Consider the following 23,053-nt stretch of genomic DNA (forward strand, 5'->3'; position numbering starts at 1 on the left):
TGGACACCACAACGGGAAAACGAACATGCGGACATCCATTCCACTGCCATGCTATTGACAAAAGAAAAACTGCACATTAAAGTCCTTTGTCTGGGTTGGTTTGTCAGTTTCCATGCAGTTCAAGGTCTGTTTGATTTCCCTTGAGACATCTAGACACTATCACTGTTTAATATTGTCTGTGTTCCAAAAACAGGAAGGGCAAGCAAGGACTGAACCAGGTAATATCAGGGACAAATATCAGAGAGTTTGGGGTCTGAAACAAATGAGGAAGAGCAAACACCAAGTATCATTACAGATGAACCTTACAGACAGGCAGGGTGAGAGAGGGGTAAGTTAGAAGAGGAATCTAGGCTTACGCTCCAACACGCCACACAAACACACACTCCAACCAGGCCTCCAGAGGGGACGCCTGGGGGCCACACTACCTGAGGGGGGGTTGGGGCCGGAGAAAGGAGTGGAGCTGAGGCACGAACCACCGGCTCCAGCTAGCCATACAACCGCCACAGAAAGATGCAGCCAAGCACCAATTAGAAATAAAGAAAGAAAGATAATGTTTGACAGGTGACAAAACAAGAATGGAAAAAGAAAGCAGCAAAGACAGAAAATTAGTTCAATTAATTGTGAACATGAAAATGCAGTAACTCAGTCATGCATGGATATGGTTGCCTGACGACTAAAATTCAATTCTTCCAGCTGCTTTATGCTCGATACATACTTCAGTCTGAGACTGCCATGAATGAAGTCATTTGTAGTGATGTCAAAATGAGGGATGTAGTGAAAAAAAAATAATAATTGCCGATTGTTCCATTTCTAACCAATCAGGCTCTGGCCTAATCCATCAGTTTCTGTATTTGCGTTCTAGAACTCGTCGTGGAGGTACTAAGATCCAGATTCATTGTGGAAAAGAAACTAGCGTCCGTGGGCAGCATTTGGCTGGAGCAAGACGTTTGGGTAGCCAAGCAATGGATATGGCCCAAATGAATAAATCTGTACTTTAAATTAAATGTGCCAAAAAATAAAATGACAAATGACTATTAGCTATCGTAAAGATTGAACATCCAGTGAAGAACAGAAAGAGAGAAAGAGAGATAAAGAGCATGATGAAGAGCATTCATGAAAAATAAATAGGCACCTCTAAAACGCATTTATGGAATGTTAATGTGTCCTGTTAAAATGAATGAAGGAAAGAAAGTAAAGATTAAACAAGTGAAACACATGAGAGGAGAAGCATGTATCTAGGCAGTCCAGAGGGAGTGGAAATAATAGAGAAATGGTGAGCGGGAGAAAGAGAGCGCGAGAAAGAGAAATAAATAAATAGAGACGAGGGAAGGTGGGACTTTACAGGCGCAGCGAAGATCCTCTCCAGGCGTCTATGAGCCTCTTCAGTGGGACTGAGCGGCACCTCCTGGAGGTCAGATCACCAACAGGTTGAGCTCTGAAACTACTACTCAAAGCGCACTATTCTAGCGGACCACATTCAACACTGCTTCATAGATGCTATGAGATGTTCGCTAGATGCCGTGCCAATCCTGAACTCACACACACTTGGTTACAATACCTCATGTCCACAGCATAGCAACAGTGACCTGTGTGAATGCTGTGGGGCACACCACACACACACACACACACACACACACACACATACATACACACCTTTTGGGTAATGTTTGGGGTAATGGTTGATGAATTGTTCTGCGGTGAAGCCTTCTCAATGGGAACAGAGGACAGGGGAGAGGCTGCCAAAGCCTTCACCTTTAAAATTGTACACACAGATACATCCACGAGCACAAGCACACCGTAAGTAATGTACACACACATACAAGTAGTCCATAAGATAAATAAATTATACAACCATGCTGAACAAACCCACAACAAGCCATGCTCTAGACGTCCAGAGTCTAGCTAAGGTAGTGAGCAAATCAACAGTCAGCTTTTAAAAAATTATTCGGATCTCAATGCACAGGGCGAAGCCAAGCAAAACTATAACTAGCTTGGATAACAATACACAAGCAAACTTATAGACAATTATAGCAAATTCAGATAGTCACTGCAGCAGTCAAAGCCAGCCTACGGTCAGCTAGCCAAGTAAACAAAGACCCTGAGAGGCCCGTAATTGCCAAAACTCAGCTAGAATCCAGCAAAAAGACCAAAGCTTTTCAACATATCTGGCACCTGCAAAATGTATAGATAGTTCTCTTATCCCAAAGCCTGCCAAAGTGGCTGCAGCGCAGCTTTGAACTTTATTTCCCAGAAAGACAATGTCACTATCGGTAATTAGCTCTGCGGGTCTCCCTGGAACTCCAGGCCACAGCAACAGAACATTCCACCCCGATATGCTTTTTCCTCCTTTGGAAAACCCCCCCACAGGCTAACCTCAATAAACAATGTTCCCAAGCTGCAGATGACAGCAGGGTCTCTTGGGTTGAGGCTGGAGGGAAAAAGAGCTACTGAACTTGTTGTTTGTTTTGGTGGAAGCTGTTTCAGCAGCCCTGGCGTCTCAGAGGAGAGAGATGTGAGGAAGAAGAGCTGTGTGAGACAGGCTCCATCCCCCATGAGAGACTCAGAGAGAGATGGAGCTGGTATCAGAGCATCAAACACAACAAAAGCTTCAGCCCCATGAGACTGCACCCTTAGACAGACTGAGAAATAAACTGACTTTGTGCAGATGAGAAAGTTCTGAAGAGGCAAATTACTTCAATAGGGATTTGAGAGCAATTTGGCAGGCTGGGCCCATCGTAGCACCAAAATGTAGCTGAAACTCTGCTAACAAGTAGAGACCTCAACAAGATAAGTGAAGTTAGTTTAAATTACACCCCACACACACACACAAATGACTGGAGTTATCATAGAGATGCAAAAAGTGCTGTTTGTGCATTAGCAATTATTATCCGGTTTTTCACACAGTGGTCTCAAAAGTGGTCCATGCAGTGTGGACAGTAGGCCTACCTCAGGCTTCTTCACGGTTGGCTCTCTGGGGGGCGGGATGAACTCCGGTGGTGGAGAGAGGGTACTCGCCTTGGGAGTGATGACCGCAGGAGGAGGGGATTGAGCCGAGGACTTGGGAGGGTTAGGGTAGAGATGTGAGGCCTTGGGGTCTGGGACGAACCCTGCAGCGGAAGTACTGGAGGAGGACTTGGAGGTGGGAACGGATGCTGAAGGGGGAGTGACAGGGGAGGATTTATAAGAGGGGACAAAACCAGCAGATGGGGAAAGGGGTATATATTTTGGGACTGGTATGAACCCGGCAGGTGAGGACATATGGGTCGATTTTAGTGGTGGGACGAAGCATGGCGGGTGAATGGCTGGAGAGGATTTGGGAGCTACAGTGATAACTGAAGGAGTAACAGCAGTGTATTTTGGGGCTGGTGCAAACCCTGCTGGAGGGGAAAGAGGGGTAGATTTTGGTGCTGGTACAAACCCATTTGGTGGGCAAAGGGGGGCTGATTTTGGTGCTGGTACAAACCCATCAGGTGGGCTAAGGGAGGCTGATTTTGGTGGTGGAATGAAACCTGCGGGAGGGGAGAGCGAGAAAGGCTTTGAGGCAGGGATGAAGCCTGCGGGTGCAGACTTGGAGGGAACCAAGGTCAAAGTAGAAGCAGTAGGAGGAACTTTGGCAGGTGCCGCCAACACGGGAGTCTTATCTTCCGGTTTTGAAACTGGGCCGACTTTAGGGCTAGATTTAATATCAACCAACTTTGGACTTTCTTTTTCCTCTCTTTTCACCGCTTCCTCCTGTTTTTTTTCAGGTGGCCCATCTTTGCGTGTGCGAGGGCGGTCCCTGGTCCTCCCGCGGACCATGAGGCTGGCCAGCCCAGCTGATATATTGTCCTTCTCCTCTGTCTTGATGGTGTCGTGCTTGAAAGAGAACAGTGGAACCTTTGGGACCTTGGGCACAGATCTTAGCACTTGCGATAGCACCAATTTAGGAGGTTCAGGGGCAGGTTTGGTAGGCTCAGGAGCTGGAGCATACTCCTCTTCTGCAGGTAGTACCTTTCTCACCACTCGACGTACCACCTTCACTACCTTCTTGCGGGTAAGGCTCTGATCATCGTTGTCCAGGTCTGGCTGGTTGGCACTGCCGTTGGCAAAGCTTCCATTAACGGATCCGTTGGACTTGCTGTTCCCGTTCAGCACAGGCTCAGGGCTAATCATGGAAGCTCTGAGTGGGTCAGGGCTCCTGAAGCGTTGTGCTGGCATCTGGATCGGAGGCACTGGACTTTTGAAGCGTTCAGGGACCTTTACATCCCTGCGTACCCTGGGTGGTGAGGGACTCCTGACCCTGACCCCGGGCGGTGTCTTGGCCGGCTCAGGGCTTTTACTGCAGAGTAGGCCCCTGCCAGGCTCCAGACTAGGCACGGACTGGGAGCGGATACTCATACTGCCACTGTCGCTGTCTGACTACTCACACAACAGGGAGGGAGAGAGCAGAGCAGCAAGACACATGAGGAGAAACCAGAACAGACTTAAAGTAAACTCACGCAGTTCAGCTTAAAGCCTATGCAAACTCCAATTTTGTTACTCAACCAAAAACCTTTTCTGAGCAGCCCTGTGTTTGTCTGGATCGTCTGATAGTGTATGTATGGTTGACCAAAGAGATCACAGGTCCTAAGCATTAGCAGGATTGTGTCTACTGTGCTTGTTTGCTCTCCTGGACAGGCATGCTGTTATGCTCACCCAACTGCCACATGCCTGCCCAGGTCCTGAAATAGAACAGGATGGGTTGATATGAGAGGTGGTGCGTGGAGGTTTCAGATTGAGATAGCAGAGGTGTCCATGGGTGATGACTTGGCCCCCTCTCTGCACTGGAGCACCGCGCTTCTAATGAAAGAGCTAATGACACACACACCTTCGCTCAGTTGCAGCTGCTATATCCCTCAAACACACACACCTGTGCAGAATCTTTCTCCCAGCTGCATATCACACGCTAACACTGTCCTTCCTAACCTCACTCCCGACACTAACTGAGCATCGTGCCAAACACACTGTCCTTCCTAACCTCCCTCCCCACACTAACTGAGCATCGTGCCAAACACACTGTCCTTCCTAACCTCACTCCCAACACTAACTGAGCATCGTGCCAAACACACTGTCCTTCCTAACCTCACTCCCGACACTAACTGAGCATCGTGCCAAACACACTGTCCTTCCTAACCTCCCTCCCCACACTAATTGAGCATCGTGCCAAACACACTGTCCTTCCTAACCTCACTCCCCACACTAACTGAGCATCGTGCCAAACACACTGTCCTTCCTAACCTCACTCCCCACACTAACTGAGCATCGTGCCAAACACACTGTCCTTCCTAACCTCCCTCCCCACACTAACTGAGCATCGTGCCAAACACACTGTCCTTCCTAACCTCACTCCCCACACTAACTGAGCATTGTGCCAATGACACACTGTCCTTCCTAACCTCATTCCCCACACTAACTGAGCATTGTGCCAATGACACACATTCCTATCTCTCCCCTAGTATTTTACACAAGAATATCCCTGCCTTCCTACAGACCTTGTTATAACCCAACACATTACACTGCCCTCCACAGACAGAGCCTACCTCCACCTAAGAGGCTAACCAACACTTCTGAAGGAAAGTAACACTTGAATGCAATAATAACCTGCTTTAGTGTCTCATCTTTCCCTCTTCCTATGCTCCAGTCGCTACAGTACCTGACATGGCTCCATGGCTCCCAGGGGGGCTTAGCCGTGGATCCCTCCAGACAGGCGGCTGAGTGCTGTGGACGCAGCCTGTGGGATGCCGGCAGGCTGGGGATCAAGGCCTGGTTTCCTGCTGGTTCTCTACTGTTCTTCTGTCACTCTCCCTGTCTACACTGCTGCAGAGTAAGTGTTAAAGACACACCGTCCTCTTTCGCCCTGCGCTGAACACCGCCTGGCTCAGCCCATCAGTCTCACTACAGTACCTGGCGAGGGAACATCGCCTGGCTCAGCACATCAGTCTCCCTACAGTACCCGACGAGGGAACACTGCCTGGCTCAGCACATCAGTCTCCCTACAGCACCCGGCGAGGGAACACCGCCTGGCTCAGCACATCAGTCTCCCTACAGTACCCGACGAGGGAACACTGCCTGGCTCAGCACATCAGTCTCCCTATAGTACCCGGCGAGGGAACACTGCCTGGCTCAGCCCATCAGTCTCCTTACAGCACCCGGCGAGGGAACACTGCCTGGCTCAGCCCATCAGTCTCCCTACAGTACCCGGCGAGGGAACACTGCCTGGCTCAGCCCATCAGTCTCCCTACAGTACCCGGCGAGGGAACACTGCCTGGCTCAGCACATCAGTCTCCCTACAGTACCCTGTGAGGGAACACTGCCTGGCTCAGCCCATCAGTCTCCCTACAGTACCTGGCGAGGGAATACTGCCTGGCTCAGCACATCAGTCTCCCTACAGTACCTGGCAAGGGAACACTGCCTGGCTCAGCACATCAGTCTCCCTACAGTACCTGGCGAGGGAACACTGCCTAGCTCTGAACATCAGTCTCCCTACAGTACCTGGCGAGGGAACACTGCCTAGCTCTGAACATCAGTCTCCCTACAGTACCCGACGAGGGAACACTGCCTGGCTCAGCACATCAGTCTCCCTATAGTACTCGGCGAGGGAACACTGCCTGGCTCAGCCCATCAGTCTCCTTACAGCACCCGGCGAGGGAACACTGCCTGGCTCAGCCCATCAGTCTCCCTATAGTACCCGGCGAGGGAACACTGCCTGGCTCAGCCCATCAGTCTCCCTACCTTACCCGGCGAGGGAACACTGCCTGGCTCAGCACATCAGTCTCCCTACAGTACCCTGTGAGGGAACACTGCCTGGCTCAGCCCATCAGTCTCCCTACAGTACCTGGCGAGGGAATACTGCCTGGCTCAGCACATCAGTCTCCCTACAGTACCTGGCAAGGGAACACTGCCTGGCTCAGCACATCAGTCTCCCTACAGTACCTGGCGAGGGAGCACTGCCTAGCTCTGAACATCAGTCTCCCTACAGTACCGAGGGCACAGTGTGTGAGCTCTCTGACTGGGAGAGGGAAAAGGTCAACTGTGGTTCGCTTTGCAACCAAGCTGCATTAATTGAGAAAACTGGATATTTGGAAGATATTCAGAAACTCTTGAAGGGCAATATAAGTTGACAAGAAACACACTTGTTTATTATCAAAACCAATAGCCTTCATCAGGGAGTCAGACTGACTTGCCTAGTTAAATAAAGGTACAAAAAATACATAAATAAATAAACACGTTGGTTTTAATAATAAAGTATCGTCCCCCAAGAGTTGCTGAATATCTTTTATATTTGTGCGGATGTTGCATATTATAAACTGCCTGTTTGTTAATCTTTAGGCTATGTTGGGATATGGCTGCAATTCCCACAGCGAGGCAAGAAACTGTCATTTGAAAATAAAGGAATCATACTATTTACAAAGCAATTATAGAAGCCAAACACAGCGTGGAACACCAGGCGTTTGTTGTGCAATTAAAAAGTGCAACCGTCTGTGACATTACATCCAGAACAGAAAAATAACAACGCTCTTCCACGTTGTGCCTGTTTTCACATCTGCTTGTTAATGAGTAACTGTCTCCTATTGTGGCGAGAAAGACACTTGTCTGGTGTCAGGAGCTACCAGGGTGTGTGTGGTTCCAATGGCTCAGTTGGTTGAAGCACAGTACTGCTGGCAAACCTCCAAGTAAGAGACCAGTGATGTGACAGGTACATCTCAATAGTCTGAAGCTTCCTCTCCTCCTCTGTGAGGTTACCATAATGGACTCCAATCCCCAGAAACCTGTGATCCCTTTAGTCACACACTCAAGATTCCTGCTTAAAGGGATATTTGGGGATTTTAGCATTATCTACTTCCCCAAAGTCAGATGAACTTGTGGGTACCATTTTTATGTCTCTAAGTCCAGTATGAAGGATGTCAGAGGTAGTTTTCCAGTCATTGCGCTAACGCTAGATAGCAACTTCACACTGCCAAAATCCCGAAGTATCCTTTTAAGCCTACAGCAGGGCTTTTCAATTCCAGTCCTGGAGGGCCAAAACACTTCTGCTTTTTGTTTCTACCTGGTAGTTAATTGCACTAAATCAGTACCTGATTAGAAAAAGAGAATGCAAAGCAGAAGTGTTTTGGCCCTCCAGGACTGGAATTGAAAAGCCCTGCTCTAAAGCTTGACAACATGAGAACGATACCAGTCAACTTACACCCTGGTTTGAAGTCTTGGAGCCTGGTGGTCTGACCTCTTCTTTGACCTAAAGAGTTCGGTAAGACAAGGGACTGAGGTCAAAACCTAGGGCACTTAGAAGTGGTCACTCGCCAGGGGTACTTGCAGGAAACACTCCCTCACTGCACAACATGCAAAACATACACCATGCTGCAAACCTGGATGTATACTATGTGGAAGCGCTATCACTTACCATACCACACACCACACAGTGTCTATTTGAATGTTAAGGCTAATATTATTCACAGACACTAATCTGTAGCCACAAAGGAACATTAATATGGCCCATGTTGATGTAATAGTGACACCTGAGAACCACAAGACCTGCTTAAAAAGGCTTTGGGTTTATTTTGATGTATTTATCACTATGATTTTTTATTTTTTATTTTATTTTGGGTAACGTTTCGGGGAGGCATCCATTTACTGTGGAGCTACAGGATGTGTTGTGATGGTCAAACAAAATGGCAGTCAAACAAAACGAAATCTACAGCCAGCATGGCAGTCAGAGCTCCCCCAGAATAAAGAATTTGAAGCAATATCACGGACCTCGTTATTTTTGTCAAAGCAAATGACTCCAGTCAAGGTTTTTCCACGGTGAGTCAAACACTGATATTGGATCATGCATCCAATGACAACGGTTACTTTTAGCACACTGTCAGAAAACCACAGCAGAGGCATGGCTGTCAGACCACAAGCGTTCAACGACGTGACACTCTCAAGCCACAAAATGGACTCTTAGTGGAGGTGTGATACATGCAGGGCACACATTTCTACAGACACCAACGTAACCCACCCCATGTCCCCACACCAACGTAACCCACCCCATAACAACGTAACCCACCCCATGTCCCCACAACAACGTAACCCACCCCATGTCCCCACACCAACGTAACCCACCCCATGTCCCCACACCAACGTAACCCACCCCATGTCCCCACAACAACGTAACCCACCCCATGTCCCCACAGCAACGTAACCCACCCCATGTCCCCACACCAACGTAACCCACCCCATGTCCCCACACCAACGTAACCCACCCCATGTCCCCACAACAACATAACCCACCCCATGTCCCCACACCAACGTAACCCACCCCATGTCCCCACAACAACGTAACCCACCCCAACGTGCTGTGAGGAAAACTGAACAGGACTTCCCTTTTGCTCCCAGAAGGAAAAGCGCGATGAGAATGCCATGTTGGCTGCACTGATGTCATGAGCTGTGCAGGATGAGGGGGGAAGAGGGGGAGGGCAGGAATGGAGAGAAGTGCTGGACAGATGGATGGATCTTCACAATTGAGGCCAAAATCACAGTTTTTTCACTCTAGGGGCCGTAACCAGTGGGATAGTGAAAGACCACGTGTCGCAGGAAGTGAACTGATCAAGTCTAGGGTACAAAGAAAAGCAAGAGATACAACAGAGGGATAAGGGCTCTCCTAAATATACATGAACATATGATTTGTGTGATTTGTGGCACACAAAAAGTATCTAGGAAATGTTGATGTCATCACAGTAAAAAACAAACACCAATACATAGACATGACCTCAGGGATATTTCTATAAAGAAAACATTCAATGCCAAATACCAGACTGTTGAGAAGCTGCAGTGAGGCGGGTTACAGCACCTCCCTGTCCCTGCTGAGAGTATTGAATCTGTGGGTTAAGTGGGGGCCTTTACTCATAATCACATCTGGCTGTTGCTCAAACATGGTGCCAACCAAGACAGGCCCTGTTCCCCCAGACTTCCTTCCCCATGCCCAGGCCTCCTGTCCCAAGGCCTCCTGCACCATGCCCAGGCCTTCTGTCCCAAGGCCTCCTGCACCATGCCCAGGCCTCCTGTCCCAAGGCCTCCTGCCCCGTGCCCTGGCCCCCTGCCCAGCCCCATACCCAGGCCCCATGCCCAGGCCCCATGCTCTACTGTATGTCTGTGTATGAGGAGCAGCCCTGGTCCTAATCCTCCCCCCAGAACAGAGAGCTTTAGTGTGGGTCAGTCAGTCTGTAGCCCTGGCTCCGGCTCTCCCACAACAAGCTCTAATGTGTCTATAATAGGGGAGGTTGCTGAGGTCCGCTGTGGACACTGGGCAGGCTCGGCCAGGCAGGGGCCAGGGAGACAGGACAGGGCTTTTTTTAGGAGGAGCCACGTGGGCATAACGCCTCAGAAGCCAACTTCAGGTTGCACAGCCAGGATGACTCTCTAGTTCCCTCTCAACACACACACACACACAACTGTACACGCATACATATAAACACTGTTTACACAGAGACACACATAAACATGTACAAAAAGCACCATCACAAACATGCACAGTGAGCCATCTAACCTGGATATAGCATGGTAACTGACACTCTCAGGCAAATGTGACTCAGCCACTGTTTTGGGAGAACACCAGTGGACTTAGCTAACAATAACAGAACAAAGCCGTATTGACAATACTGAATCAGTGCAGTAAAGAGATAGGGCTATGCCCAGAGATAATGAAAATAAAAGCTGAGGAACAGACTTTAATGTCTATTAGTCACTGTGAAACATGACAACTGCCTTTGACTGACTCGGACAATAAAAGCAGAAATGTACATAGCCTGATAACAAACGTGGATTGATTTCATATGACAAGGAAGAGGGACAGTCATCTCAGGGATCTACAACTCAACCAACAGTGACAAAACAACACTGGACTTGAGTAATCACTGGTCCACTGAGAGAGAGTTAGAGTTAGGACAGCCAGTTGGTGTTGACAGAGGAAACAGCACACACTCTTTCTGCATCTCAGATCCACTTTGTACAGTAGACTAGGGTCAGGCTGGTCCCCCAACAACAGAAAAGGGAAGTCAACCCACAGATGGCACCCTACACAGGAAATCGCAGGATAGCAGACCCATTTTCCACAGATGCAAACTTGGCAAACGTTGTTCTTCAATAGGTTCTCTCTCAACAGTTGGTCAGAACAGTAGAATTTCCACAAAATATAAATGGGTCAGCATTGCTAATAGCATAGCTCACTATACCAAGTACCAACACACACTGAACAGTTAACGTGTCTTTTCCAACAGGGACAAGACTCAAAAGACACAAAGGCTCCATTCAACTTCTTCCCAATCTGCCTATGAAAGCCAGTTCCAAACAGCTACCATCACAGCCTTCCTGGCAATCACACTCCTTTCACTTCTACTATTACAGAATTCTACTGGCACACATGCTAAAGCACACAGATCAAACCAAATGAACCAAGTTACATTGGCTAGCACTACACCAAGGCTCAGGCAACAGGATGTTAGAATAACTAGCTAGCATCTCCAGAGCCAAAATGGCTCCCCTTAGCTGAGCTCAGTTGCAGAGAGCGATGGCTAGCCCCTAACACTTTCAGCCCTAAAAATAGTGTTACCCATGGTAGAGACGGCACACTCAGCCCACAGATTCCTCCACAGAAGGCCTATTGCTTTCCCCCTACAATCCTGGAACCACGGCTACTCCTTTACCTGCTGTCTTCTGTGTAGGTGAATATTATAGAGTTAGGTTTGGTAGATCCAATCCTTCCCTGACCGAAATAAGCCCTTAAAACACAGAGTTAGTTGAGAGTGTGTGAAAGAGCTGAGATAGCCGGCAGACTCACGTCACGTCACACAGGGCACAGGCTGGGGAGAGGAGCCCCCTGATAGGCTGACTATTCTCAGAGAGACAAGGCAGGGACAGCTGTCACGATACTAGGGTCCAGGCGGTTAAAAATAGCTCCCCAGAACCAACACCGCTGCCACCAATACCTCCCCTGGTTCCCTGGCTAGCCCCCCACCCAACCCTCAAGAATTCAGGCCAACTAGCAGCCCTCTCTCTCACGACAATTGCGGTCTCCTCAATTGCTCTGTGAGGACCCCAGTGAAGTCAGTCAGTATGTGTGTGTGTGTGTGTGTGTGTGTGTGTGTGTGTGTGTGCGCGCGCGTGTGTGTGTGTGTCAAACCTCTGTGGTGACTTATTTGAGGAGTGATGGATCTCTGGTAAATGTACTGTAATAAAGTGTTTTTTTGTTAAACAACAACAAAGACAGTCTACTCTGAGTGTGTGTCCTACATACCTGAAGGTGCATGTGTGTTTTGATTATGAGGGAAGCGTAGTCTTTTCTCCTGTGGTCTGCAGGTCTGTCTGAGGCTGGGAGTTGCAGAATGAAATGCGGAAGAGGGGAAACGGAGGAGAAAACCAGAAGGGCTATGACACGGGGCACAGGAAATGATACAGGGCTTGGTGCCTCCCTCACTCTCACACCAGGGAAGAAGCATGCTGTAGAGCACACTGGGTACAACATTAGGTTTGAATCCTCACACATTCTCTCTCTTTCGATGAGGGGAACTGTATTAAACAGTCAACAAGTAAACAAATAGTGGTGCAGTGTCACTAAGGGAAGAGGCACAGAATACCATATTGATGCAATCCAAAGGAACATAAATCAATCCTATTATCTACTCACACCCTCTTCACAAAACAAGCCCTCGGGCCACTTAATATAATATCCAAACTACTTCTCATTATAGTACTATTCTCAATGTCATATCCCTAAACACCACTAGAGGGCAACACTTCCTATTCAAGGAAGGCCTTGTTAATGTATTCAATGCCCTCACATAGCCACGTGGGGGAGTAAGAACACTAAATATAAACCAGCCTGTATGTTGTGTGACTGCAGCAGCACAAAGACAAAGAGCTGATTCTTCACCAATCATAACAAAGTGCCGTCACTCTCCAGAGGAAGAGAGGAAACTAATCCCAATCATGTGCGCCACAAAAGCTTAGTAATAGTATGACGCAAGGCTAGGCGGTGTGGGGAGTGAGCTGAGGGGAATCTGGGCAGATCAGTGTTGTCCTGTATACTGGACAGGCGTTGCCTGCAGTGCTGAGGGAGAGTGGCCAGAGAGGTGTGGTTGGATGAAGGGTGGGAACTGCTGCTCAAGGCTGAATTTAGAACATGGAGAATAGAAATACAGTGATGTAACTGAGTTTGAGTGTGTGTGGTTGCATGCATGCTACGTAAAATCCCAGGACATCTACAGTATTAGGAAAGACTGCCTTCTCGTCTTGTGCACCAGTGACATGGAATAATCTACAACCCATGCTTCATCTAGATATGTTAGTGCCACTGAATGAACTTCACATTTTGATGCGTGTGTGTGTATGGGTGTGTATTAATGCATAATAACCTTATTGGTACAGTATAGTACACATAGACCTATCTGATTTCATGACATGAGCATTGTAACAGTAAATAGAAGTTGTTTCAGGGAACACTGATGGTGAGTGAGAGCCCGGCCCGGGAAGTGTGTCCACTGGATGATGTGTGTGACGGCGCTCCCATCCTGCTGTACGCATGGCAAACAGTAGGATCCAAGAGGAAATGGTATGAGTTTGGTATGAGTTTGTCAGCTGGGAATAACAGGAATAACATGCTGCCTATGACACGCACAGAGGTGGAATGTCCAACCCCCTCGACACTCAACTGCATGGTATTCAACACAATATTCACTGTACCCACGGGGGGGGGGGGGGGGGGGGGGGGGGGGGGAACAACGATAATGCCCTATATTTCACAACACACATTTTCATTTCAAAAACAAAATCTGGATTACATTTGATTAAAATTCCTATCAATTCAGAGAAAGAATCCGTCGGTCCCCCTCCGGACGAATTCCAATTCAGTTGACAGGAATGTAAAATGAATTGACCCATGCTCTGGTAACACACACACACACACACACACACACACACACACACACACACACACACACACACACACACACACACACACACACACACTATGATTTCCTCTCTAATCCCTAGTCTTCCAGGTTGATTGGTGTGTATGAACCAGGATGTGAAGGGAAGAGTGCTTCTGTAACACTGTGACCATCTGCCGCCCAGGCCTGTTGACAGGAGAGCCTATCCTATCGAGGAAGGGTATTAGGGGAATAACACAAGTCATCGAGGAATGAACCCTCTCAAATCAGTGCCAAGCACACTAGTTTTCCAGCGCTGTAGGTCAGTTGTGTAACATGGTCATAATAACACAGTCCTCTAGGATGTGTAAACGTCCCTGGCTCCTAACAATGACTGACGTCCCCTGAGGGAGACACCCAGGGACTAACCTAGTTGTCAGTCATCAGACATGTCCTGGCCAGCCTCAACATGTCTCCCATCATACGCAGACGAGTACAACTGAGGGCTGTGCCATATTATGGCCAAAATATAATATCCCAACATGTTTCTTGTTTTTTACGGTATGGCGGTGTTTTTGGTTTTAAGGTTCTTAATGTTTTATGAGTAGGGCATGACCCTAGGATGACAACAAATACATTCTACATGGTTTTAATGGGCTTTCTCCATTCTAATTTTATACTCAACCAAACTAGATGAAAACTGAAAGTGAAGTAGTCCAAACTGTAGAACTTGTTGTTTTAGACGGTATTGTAAAAATACATACCGTTATGTGGATCCATACCAGTATACCATTACACATCACCTCTAATCCAAGTCCTCTACCATCACACACTTTACTCATCTTTCACATTACTACAGAAAGAGACACACACACACAAAGTCTACATAAGCCCACAAACACACGCTGTTGTTTGTTTAAGGTTTTGCCTTTAAAAACTCCCAAAACACTGACTCAAACAAAGAATAGCCACAGCCAATACAGTAGTAAACTAAGGCACAATGATACCCTTTATGGTAATCAGAGGAAAAACATTAGGTCCACACACACACACACACACACACACACACACACACACACACACACACACACACACACACACACACACACACACACACACACACACACACACACACACACACACACACACACACACACACACACACACACACACACACACACACCTGCCCATAAGGCAGGTGTTATGAAAGCTATAAAATGAAACCAAATCGGTCTTCAGCAGTCCTTATGAAGACCATGATGTTATGTTCAGAATATAGCTCACTATCTGTCAGCTAGTCAGTCCTTATGGAGACCATGATGTTATGTTCAGAATAGAGCTCACTATCTGCCAGCTAGTCAGTCCTTATGGAGACCATGATGTTATGTTCAGAATAGAGCTCACTATCTGCCAGCTAGTCAGTCCTTATGGAGACCATGGTGTTATGTTCAGAATAGAGCTCACTATCTGCCAGCTAGTCAGCCAAGACAATAGAGTATCCTACATTGTTCAACCCCTCCCTGTAATGCACCTAGGTTGTAATGATGCAAGCCTGGAGTAGAGGGTAACTTCTGGCTCTTGACAGCCCTCCCTCCCCATCCCTGTCTCTCCATCTCATAGTCATATTAAGAGAAGCCTCCTCCTGTGTACACACATATAAACACAAACACACACAGCCTCTGGGTCCTCCCCTCTCTAGGCTCTAGGATAATCTATTCTTAGCAGCACTGCAGTGTACAGTACACATCCCTGGCGTGGCTAACACAGACTGATAGCATCTCTTGAACTGGGAGGAGACACAGTCACTGACTGTCTGGGTTTCATGGATTTAACTTGTGATTACAAAGCTCAGAATGACATCAGAGATAATGAAGAATGGGGGTAGAGAGGGATTTAGTGTGTGTGTGTGTGTGTGTGTGTGTGTGTGTGTGTGTGTGTGTGTGTGTGTGTGTGTGTGTGTGTGTGTGTCTGTGTGTGTCTGTGTGTGTCTGTGTGTGTGTGTGTGTGTGTGTATCACAGAACTTGAGACAGAATGTGTGATGCGTACCTGGAATCCATTGCTCATCCCCACACAGCGCCTATGCAGCTGGACCGCCACAAGTCTGACCTTGTTTTACTGACCTTGACCTACTGTAATGAACATAAGTGGCTATGGAGAAACAGATCAAGTGCCCACATTTTCCATCCCTTATAAGACAAGTGCTGAAGCGAACAAAAAAACCTAACGGCAACAATAGCATCATATTGTCTACATTCCAATGTATTGAGCAGTCTGTGCCCTCACTATCATAAACACAGTTGATGCCTTTGTACACTTCCCTGCTAATGTTAACCAATGTGCCTCAAATCCACATGACAGCGAGTCCATTAGGAACCATATACTGTACATCAGCACCACTAATCCATAGGAGTACACTGCATTAGAGCTGAGCCCAAATACTTCCACACAGGGCTGTATGTATGTACAGTATGTATGGGTAAGTAGTAGACAGGCAGACAGACAGGCAGACAGTAGCAGACAGACAGGCAGGCAGACAGTGGCAGACAGGCAGTGGCAGACAGGCAGACAGAGAGAGACCACGCCTGACTGGGCTCAAGTCGCCATATCTCCACTGTGATCCAGGGTGGAAGATCTAGGTCAATGTCGCACACACACAACACACACTAAAGACACAGTTATTCACTCACATACTAAAGACACAGTTATTCACTCACAAACCAGTTCTAACCTCCTCCTCACATAAGGAAGCCAGGCGAGCACACAACAAGGCTCTTAGCCCGCCAGTGTGAACACACCAAGCCTGATCAGAGCAGGAAGGGTCAAAGAGGGCAAAGGCAAGCAAGCCTGTCAAAACACACATCAATCATGCCATTACACAACCTTGGCACTTAACCCTATATGTACAGAGGTTAAATATATTCATGACACTTCATTTGTTTGATATGCAACCAGAGAAGCCATGGGCTATATTCTTTTAAAACTGGTAATTGCCATCTGAGATACCCAGTCAAGTCAAAGAATATATTGTTCAGTAAGTAAAGTAGCCTATAGTATTATACTGCCCTCTAGTCTAGGAGAATAGTACAGAACAGGTGTCTAGAACACACAAAGTCAATGAGAACTCTCTCCAGACTAGTGCTCCTCAGTTGGAGATAAATCTCACTTCACATGGCTTGGTCAGCCGGGTGATCGACTGGTCGATCTCCAAGGCATTCCTAGTCAATCACCAAACATTTCAGTAAAGGAAAAAAAACTAAATGTATCGTTTCGCCCTGTTGGCGAAAGGTGCACTTGATTCACAGCCCTAGCGCCGGGAAGGCAAACTGTTCCCATTATGAACCATTTCATGTGTCTGAAGGTAGAACTCCGCCTACCTGGCAGGCCCGCTGGCCAATCAGATAGCGCAGATCACAGCGTCTGCACGGTTTCCTCGAGCCATAGACTGTAAAAATAAGGCCCTAACACAGCAAAGTTGATACTGTGAGATTTCAAAACATTTAAAACCGGACTAGAAAGAGACTCAATGGATACAGCAAACAGCTGCTGTTTTTATCAGTAAGTTCATGTTTAAGTTGTTGTTCAGCACTGTCAACACTTTGTTCAACAGTTTTATAAGTCATAAAACGTACCTTCTATCCACATCCACAAACACTACAACCAGTACTGCAGCTGTAATGAATGACTACAGCCAAGTGTTCCCATAAGCTTGTGTTGTTATTATCGGCTTGTGTCTTTTTTAATATCGTGGAAAATGTCACTTTCTCTGGTCATAGGAGTAACAACGTGAATTGGTGCATGAGGCAGAAATAATGCAGTGCGACTTGAGTTTCGCCATCAGCTGGAAGACTGTCCCTTTTTCTCAGCGGATGGAGGGCGAGCGAAGGGACTATGAGTCGGGTGAGAGGCAGCTTCACTGCTACTCCCTCCCCTCAGACTGACCATCAGATGCTGGCCATCAGTCCAGTAAATAAATTAGACACAACAAAAATATAAACAAAACAAGTGTTGGTCTCATGTTTCATGAGCTGGAATAAAATATCCTAGAAATGTTCCATACACACAAAAAACATATTTCTCCCAAATTTTGTGCACAAATTTGTTTACATCCCTGTTAGTGAACATTTCTAATTTTCCAACATAATCCATGCACCTGACAGGTGTGGAATAGCAAGAAGCTGATAAAACAGCATGATCATTACACAGTTGCACCTTGTGCCCTCCCAGGCCCAATCATGGCTGCGCCCTTGCCCAACCATGTGAAATCTGTAAATTAGGGCCTAATGAACTTATTTCAAGTGACTGATTTCCTTATATGATCTGTAACTCAATAAAATCATTGAATTTATTGCATTTATATTTTTGTTCAGTATATTTATATTTATTTATTATGCTCACTCAGCTGTGCCTCACAAGTAATACAACACATTATATGTCTGATCGTATGTGTGATCAAACCTACATGTTATTAAAATAGAATTTCAAAATGGTCTGAGAAGAACACCATTGTCAGGGCAATTCAAGCATAGCCAATATGCAGTGATAATGTATTGGGCCTATAGCCTACTGCACAAACCTCAGTGCTACAGAACTGTTTTTAATTGGTTAATGTTGCATAGGCTTATGTTTTTTAAGAATGTTTTAAAACAATCTGAGCGGTAGATCTCTAACCAATGAGATTGGCCAGGTCAGTTACAGCTAGGCTATAGGCCAGGTCAGTTACAGCTAGGCTATAGGCCAGGTCAGTTGCAGCTAGGCTATAGGTCAGGTCAGTTACAATTAGACTACAGGCCCGGTAAGTTACAGCTAGACTATAGGCCAGGTCCGTCACAGCTAGACTATAGGTCAGGTCCATCACAGCTAGACTATAGGCCAGGTCAGTTACAGCTAGACTATAGGCCAGGTCAGTTACAGCTAGGCTATAGGCCAGGTCAGTCACGGCTAGGCTATAGGCCAGGTCAGTTACAATTAGACTACAGGCCCGGTCAGTTACAGTTAGACAATAGGCCAGGTCATTCACAGCTAGACTATAAGCCAGATCAGTAACAGCTAGACTACAGGCCCGGTCAGTTACAGCTAGACTATAGGCCAGGTCCGTCACAGCTAGACTATAGGTCAGGTCCATCACAGCTAGACTATAGGCCAGGTCAGTTACAGCTAGACTATAGGTCAGGTCCGTCACAGCTAGGCTATAGGCCAGGTCAGTTACAGCTAGGCTATAGGCCAGGTCAGTTACAGCTAGACTATAGGCCAAGTCAGTCACAGCTAGACTATAGGTCAGGTCCGTCACAGCTAGACTATAGGCCAGGTCAGTTACAGCTAGACTATAGGCCAGGTAGGTTAAAGTTAGACTATAGGCCAGGTCAGTTACAGCTAGGCTATAGGCCAGGTCAGTTACACCTAGACTATAGGCCAGGTCAGTCACAGCTAGACTATAAGCCAGGTCAGTCACAGCCAGACTATATGCCAGGTCCGTCACAGCTAGACTATAGGCCAGGTCAGTCACAGCTAGGCTATAGGCCAGGTCAGTTACAGCTAGACTATAGGTCAGGTCCGTCACGGCTAGGCTATAGGCCAGGTCAGTTACAGCTAGACTATAGGCCCGGTCAGTCACAGCTAGACTATAGGCCAGGTCTGTTACAGTTAGACTATAGGCCCGGTCAGTCACAGCTAGACTAAAGGTCAGGTCAGTCAGGTCAGTCACGGCTAGACTATAGATCAGGACAGTCACGGCTAGACTATAGGCCAGGTCAGTTACAGCTAGGCTATAGGTCAGGTCAGTCACGGCTAGACTATAGGTCAGTCACAGCTAGGCTATAGGTCAGTCACAGCTAGACTATAGGTCAGTCACAGCTAGACTATAGGTCAATCACAGCTAGACTATAGGTCAGTCAAAGATAGACTATAGGTCAGTCACAGCTAGACTATAGGTCAGTCAAAGATAGGCTATAGGTCAGTCACGGCTAGGCTATAGACCAGGTCAGTCACAGCTAGACTATAGGCCAGGTCAGTTACAGCTAGACTATAGGCCAGGTCATTCACAGCTAGACTATAGTCTAGGTCAATCACAGCTAGACTATAGGTCAGGTCAGTCACGGCCAGACTATAGGCCAGGTCAGTTACAGCTAGACTATAGGCCCGGTCAGTCACAGCTAGACTATAGGCCAGGTCAATCACAGCTAGACTATAAGCCAGGTCAATCACAGCTAGACTATAGTCCAGGTCAATCACAGCTAGACTATAGGTCAGGTCAGTCACGGCTAGACTATAGGCCAGGTCAGTCACGGATAGACTATAGGCCAGGTCAGTCACGGCTAGACTATAGGCCAGGTCAGTCACGGCAAGACTACAGGCCAGGTCAGTCACTGCTAGACTATAGGCCAGGTCAATCACAGCTAGACTATAAGCCAGGTCAATCACAGCTAGACTATAGTCCAGGTCAGTCATGGCTAGACTATAGGCTCGGTCAGTCACAGCTAGACTATAGGCCAGGTCAATCACAGCTAGACTATAGGCCCGGTCAGTCACAGCTAGGCTATAGTCCAGGTCAGTCTCAGCTAGGCTATAGGCCAGGTCAATCACAGATAGGCTATAGGCCAGGTCAATCACAGCTAGGCTATAGGCCAGGTCAGTCACAGCTAGGCTATAGGCCAGATCAGTTACAGCTAGGCGATAGGCCAGGTCAGTCACAGATAGGCTATAGGCTAGATCAGTTACAGCTAGGCGATAGGCCAGGTCAGTCACAGACAGACTATAGTCCAGGTCAGTCACAGCTAGGCTATAGGCCAGGTCAGTCACAGACAGGCTATAGGCCAGGTCAGTCACAGCTAGACTATAGGCCAGGTCAGTCACAGATAGGCTATAGGCCAGATCAGTTACAGCTAGGCGATAGGCCAGGTCAGTCACAGATAGGCTATAGTCCAGGTCAGTTACAGCTAGGCGATAGGCCAGGTCAGTCACAGACAGACTATAGTCCAGGTCAGTTACAGCTAGGCGATAGGCCAGGTCAGTCACAGACAGGCTATAGTCCAGGTCAGTCACAGCTAGGCTATAGGCCAGGTCAGTCACAGACAGGCTATAGGCCAGGTCAGTCACAGCTAGGCTATAGGCCAGGTCAGTCACAGACAGGCTATAGGCCAGATCAGTTAGAGCTAGGCGATAGGCCAGGTCAGTCACAGATAGGCTATTGGCCAGGTCAGTTACAGCTAGGCTATAGGTCAGGTCAGTTACAGCTAGGCTATAGGCCAGGTTAATCACAGCTAGGCTATAGGCCAGGTCAGTCACAGACAGGCTATAGGCCAGGCTATAGGCCAGGTCACAGCTAGGCGATAGGCCAGGTCAGTCACAGATAGGCTATTGGCCAGGTCAGTTACAGCTAGGCTATAGGTCAGGTCAGTTACAGCTAGGCTATAGGCCAGGTCAATCACAGCTAGGCTATAGGCCAGGTCAGTCACAGCTAGGCTATAGGCCAGGTCAATCACAGCTAGGCTATAGGCCAGGTCAATCACAGCTAGGCTATAGGCCAGGTCAGTCACAGCTAGGCTATAGGCCAGGTCAATCACAGCTAGGCTATAGGCCAGGTCAGTCACAGCTAGGCTATAGGCCAGGTCAGTCACAGCAAGACTATAGGTCAGGTCAGTCACAGCTAGACTATAGGCCGGGTCAGTCACAGCTAGGCTATAGGCCAGGTCAGTTACGGCTAGGCTATAGGTCAGTCACAGCTAGGCTATAGGCCAGGTCAATCACAGCTAGGCTATAGGTCAGTCACAGCTAGGCTATAGGCCAGGTCAGTTACAGCTAGGCTATAGGCCAGGTCAATCACAGCTAGGTTATAGGCCAGGTCAGTGACAGCTAGACTATAGGTCAGTCACAGCTAGGCTATAGGCCAGGTCAGTCACAGCTAGACTATAGGTCAGTCACAGCTAGGCTATAGGTCAGGTCAGTCACGGCTAGACTATAGGTCAGTCACAGCTAAACTATAGGCCCGGTCAGTCACAGCTAGGCTATAGTCCAGGTCAGTCACAGCTAGGCTTTAGGCCCGGTCAGTCACAGCTAGACTATAGGCCAGGTCAATCACAGCTAGACTATAGGCCCGGTCAGTCACGGCTAGGCTATAGACCAGGTCAGTCACAGTTAGGCTATAGTCCAGGTCAGTCTCAGCTAGGCTATAGGCCAGGTCAATCACAGCTAGACTATAGGCCAGGTCAATCACAGCTAGACTATAGGCCAGGTCAGTCACAGCTAGGCTATAGTCCAGGTCAGTTACAGCTAGGCTATGGAACAGGTCAGTTACAGCTAGGCTATTGGCCAGGTCAGTCACAGCTAGGCTATAGGCCAGATCAATTACAGCTAGGCGATAGGCCAGGTCAATCACAGCTAGGCTATAGGCCAGGTCAATCACAGCTAGGCTATAGGCCAGGTCAGTCACAGCTAGGCTATAGGCCAGGTCAATCACAGCTAGGCTATAGGCCAGGTCAATCACAGCTAGGCTATAGGCCAGGTCAGTCACAGCTAGGCTATAGGCCAGGTCAATCACAGCTAGGCTATAGGCCAGGTCAATCACAGCTAGGCTATAGGCCAGGTCAATCACAGCTAGGCTATAGGCCAGGTCAGTCACAGCTAGGCTATAGGCCAGGTCAGTTACAGCTAGGCTATAGGCCAGGTCAATCACAGTTTGGCTATAGGATAGGTCAGTCACAGCTAGGCTATAGGCCAGGTCAGTCACAGCTAGGCTATAGGCCAGGTCAATCACAGCTAGGCTATAGGCCAGGTCAATCACAGCTAGGCTATAGGCCAGGTCAGTCACAGCTAGGCTATAGGCCAGGTCAATCACAGCTAGGCTATAGGCCAGGTCAATCACAGCTAGGCTATAGGCCAGGTCAATCACAGCTAGGCTATAGGCCAGGTCAGTCACAGCTAGGCTATAGGCCAGGTCAGGGCTGACGTCAGTAGACACAGCTGTGTTCAGCTGTTAGCAGAACGCTTGCCTCTATTCCTCCTACCTCCTCTTCTCCTCTCCTCCTCCCCCTCTCATCTCTCCTCCCCTCTATAGCCCTTCCTTCTGGGTACAGGCACTGCAATGCCACAATCGCTGCTTGTTTCCATGGCAGCCAGGACAGGCAGGCTAATTCTATGT

At 47.9% G+C, this 23,053-nt stretch overlaps 1 protein-coding gene across 13 annotated transcripts in view; it reads right to left on the reverse strand.

Annotated features, from left to right (window-relative positions):
• The window catches only part of LOC139386304 (unconventional myosin-XVIIIa-like), a 161,811-nt gene that overhangs the window by 77,985 nt on the left and 60,773 nt on the right, over window positions 1-23,053 (reverse strand). For 5 of the 13 annotated variants that reach the window (XM_071131816.1, XM_071131808.1, XM_071131815.1 and 2 more), the window contains exons 1-6: window positions 11,700-11,783; window positions 9,380-9,609; window positions 8,204-8,250; window positions 2,947-4,398; window positions 1,343-1,405; window positions 426-485 (exon numbers count right to left, since the gene is read on the reverse strand). The exons of 4 other annotated variants lie outside the window; for them this stretch is intronic. In XM_071131816.1, the coding sequence (XP_070987917.1) occupies window positions 426-485; window positions 1,343-1,405; window positions 2,947-4,398; window positions 8,204-8,250; window positions 9,380-9,419 (1,662 nt within the window). In that variant the 5' untranslated portion in view covers window positions 9,420-9,609; window positions 11,700-11,783. Of the gene's footprint in view, window positions 1-425; window positions 486-1,342; window positions 1,406-2,946; window positions 4,399-8,203; window positions 8,251-9,379; window positions 9,610-11,699; window positions 11,784-12,289; window positions 12,365-23,053 lie in introns of those variants that run through there. 4 more of the 13 variants (XM_071131811.1, XM_071131810.1, XM_071131809.1 and 1 more) reach the window with 3 other exon arrangements.

The sequence above is a fragment of the Oncorhynchus clarkii genome, chromosome 27 (genome assembly GCF_045791955.1).
Source record: "Oncorhynchus clarkii lewisi isolate Uvic-CL-2024 chromosome 27, UVic_Ocla_1.0, whole genome shotgun sequence".
NCBI classification, from domain to species: domain Eukaryota; kingdom Metazoa; phylum Chordata; class Actinopteri; order Salmoniformes; family Salmonidae; genus Oncorhynchus; species Oncorhynchus clarkii.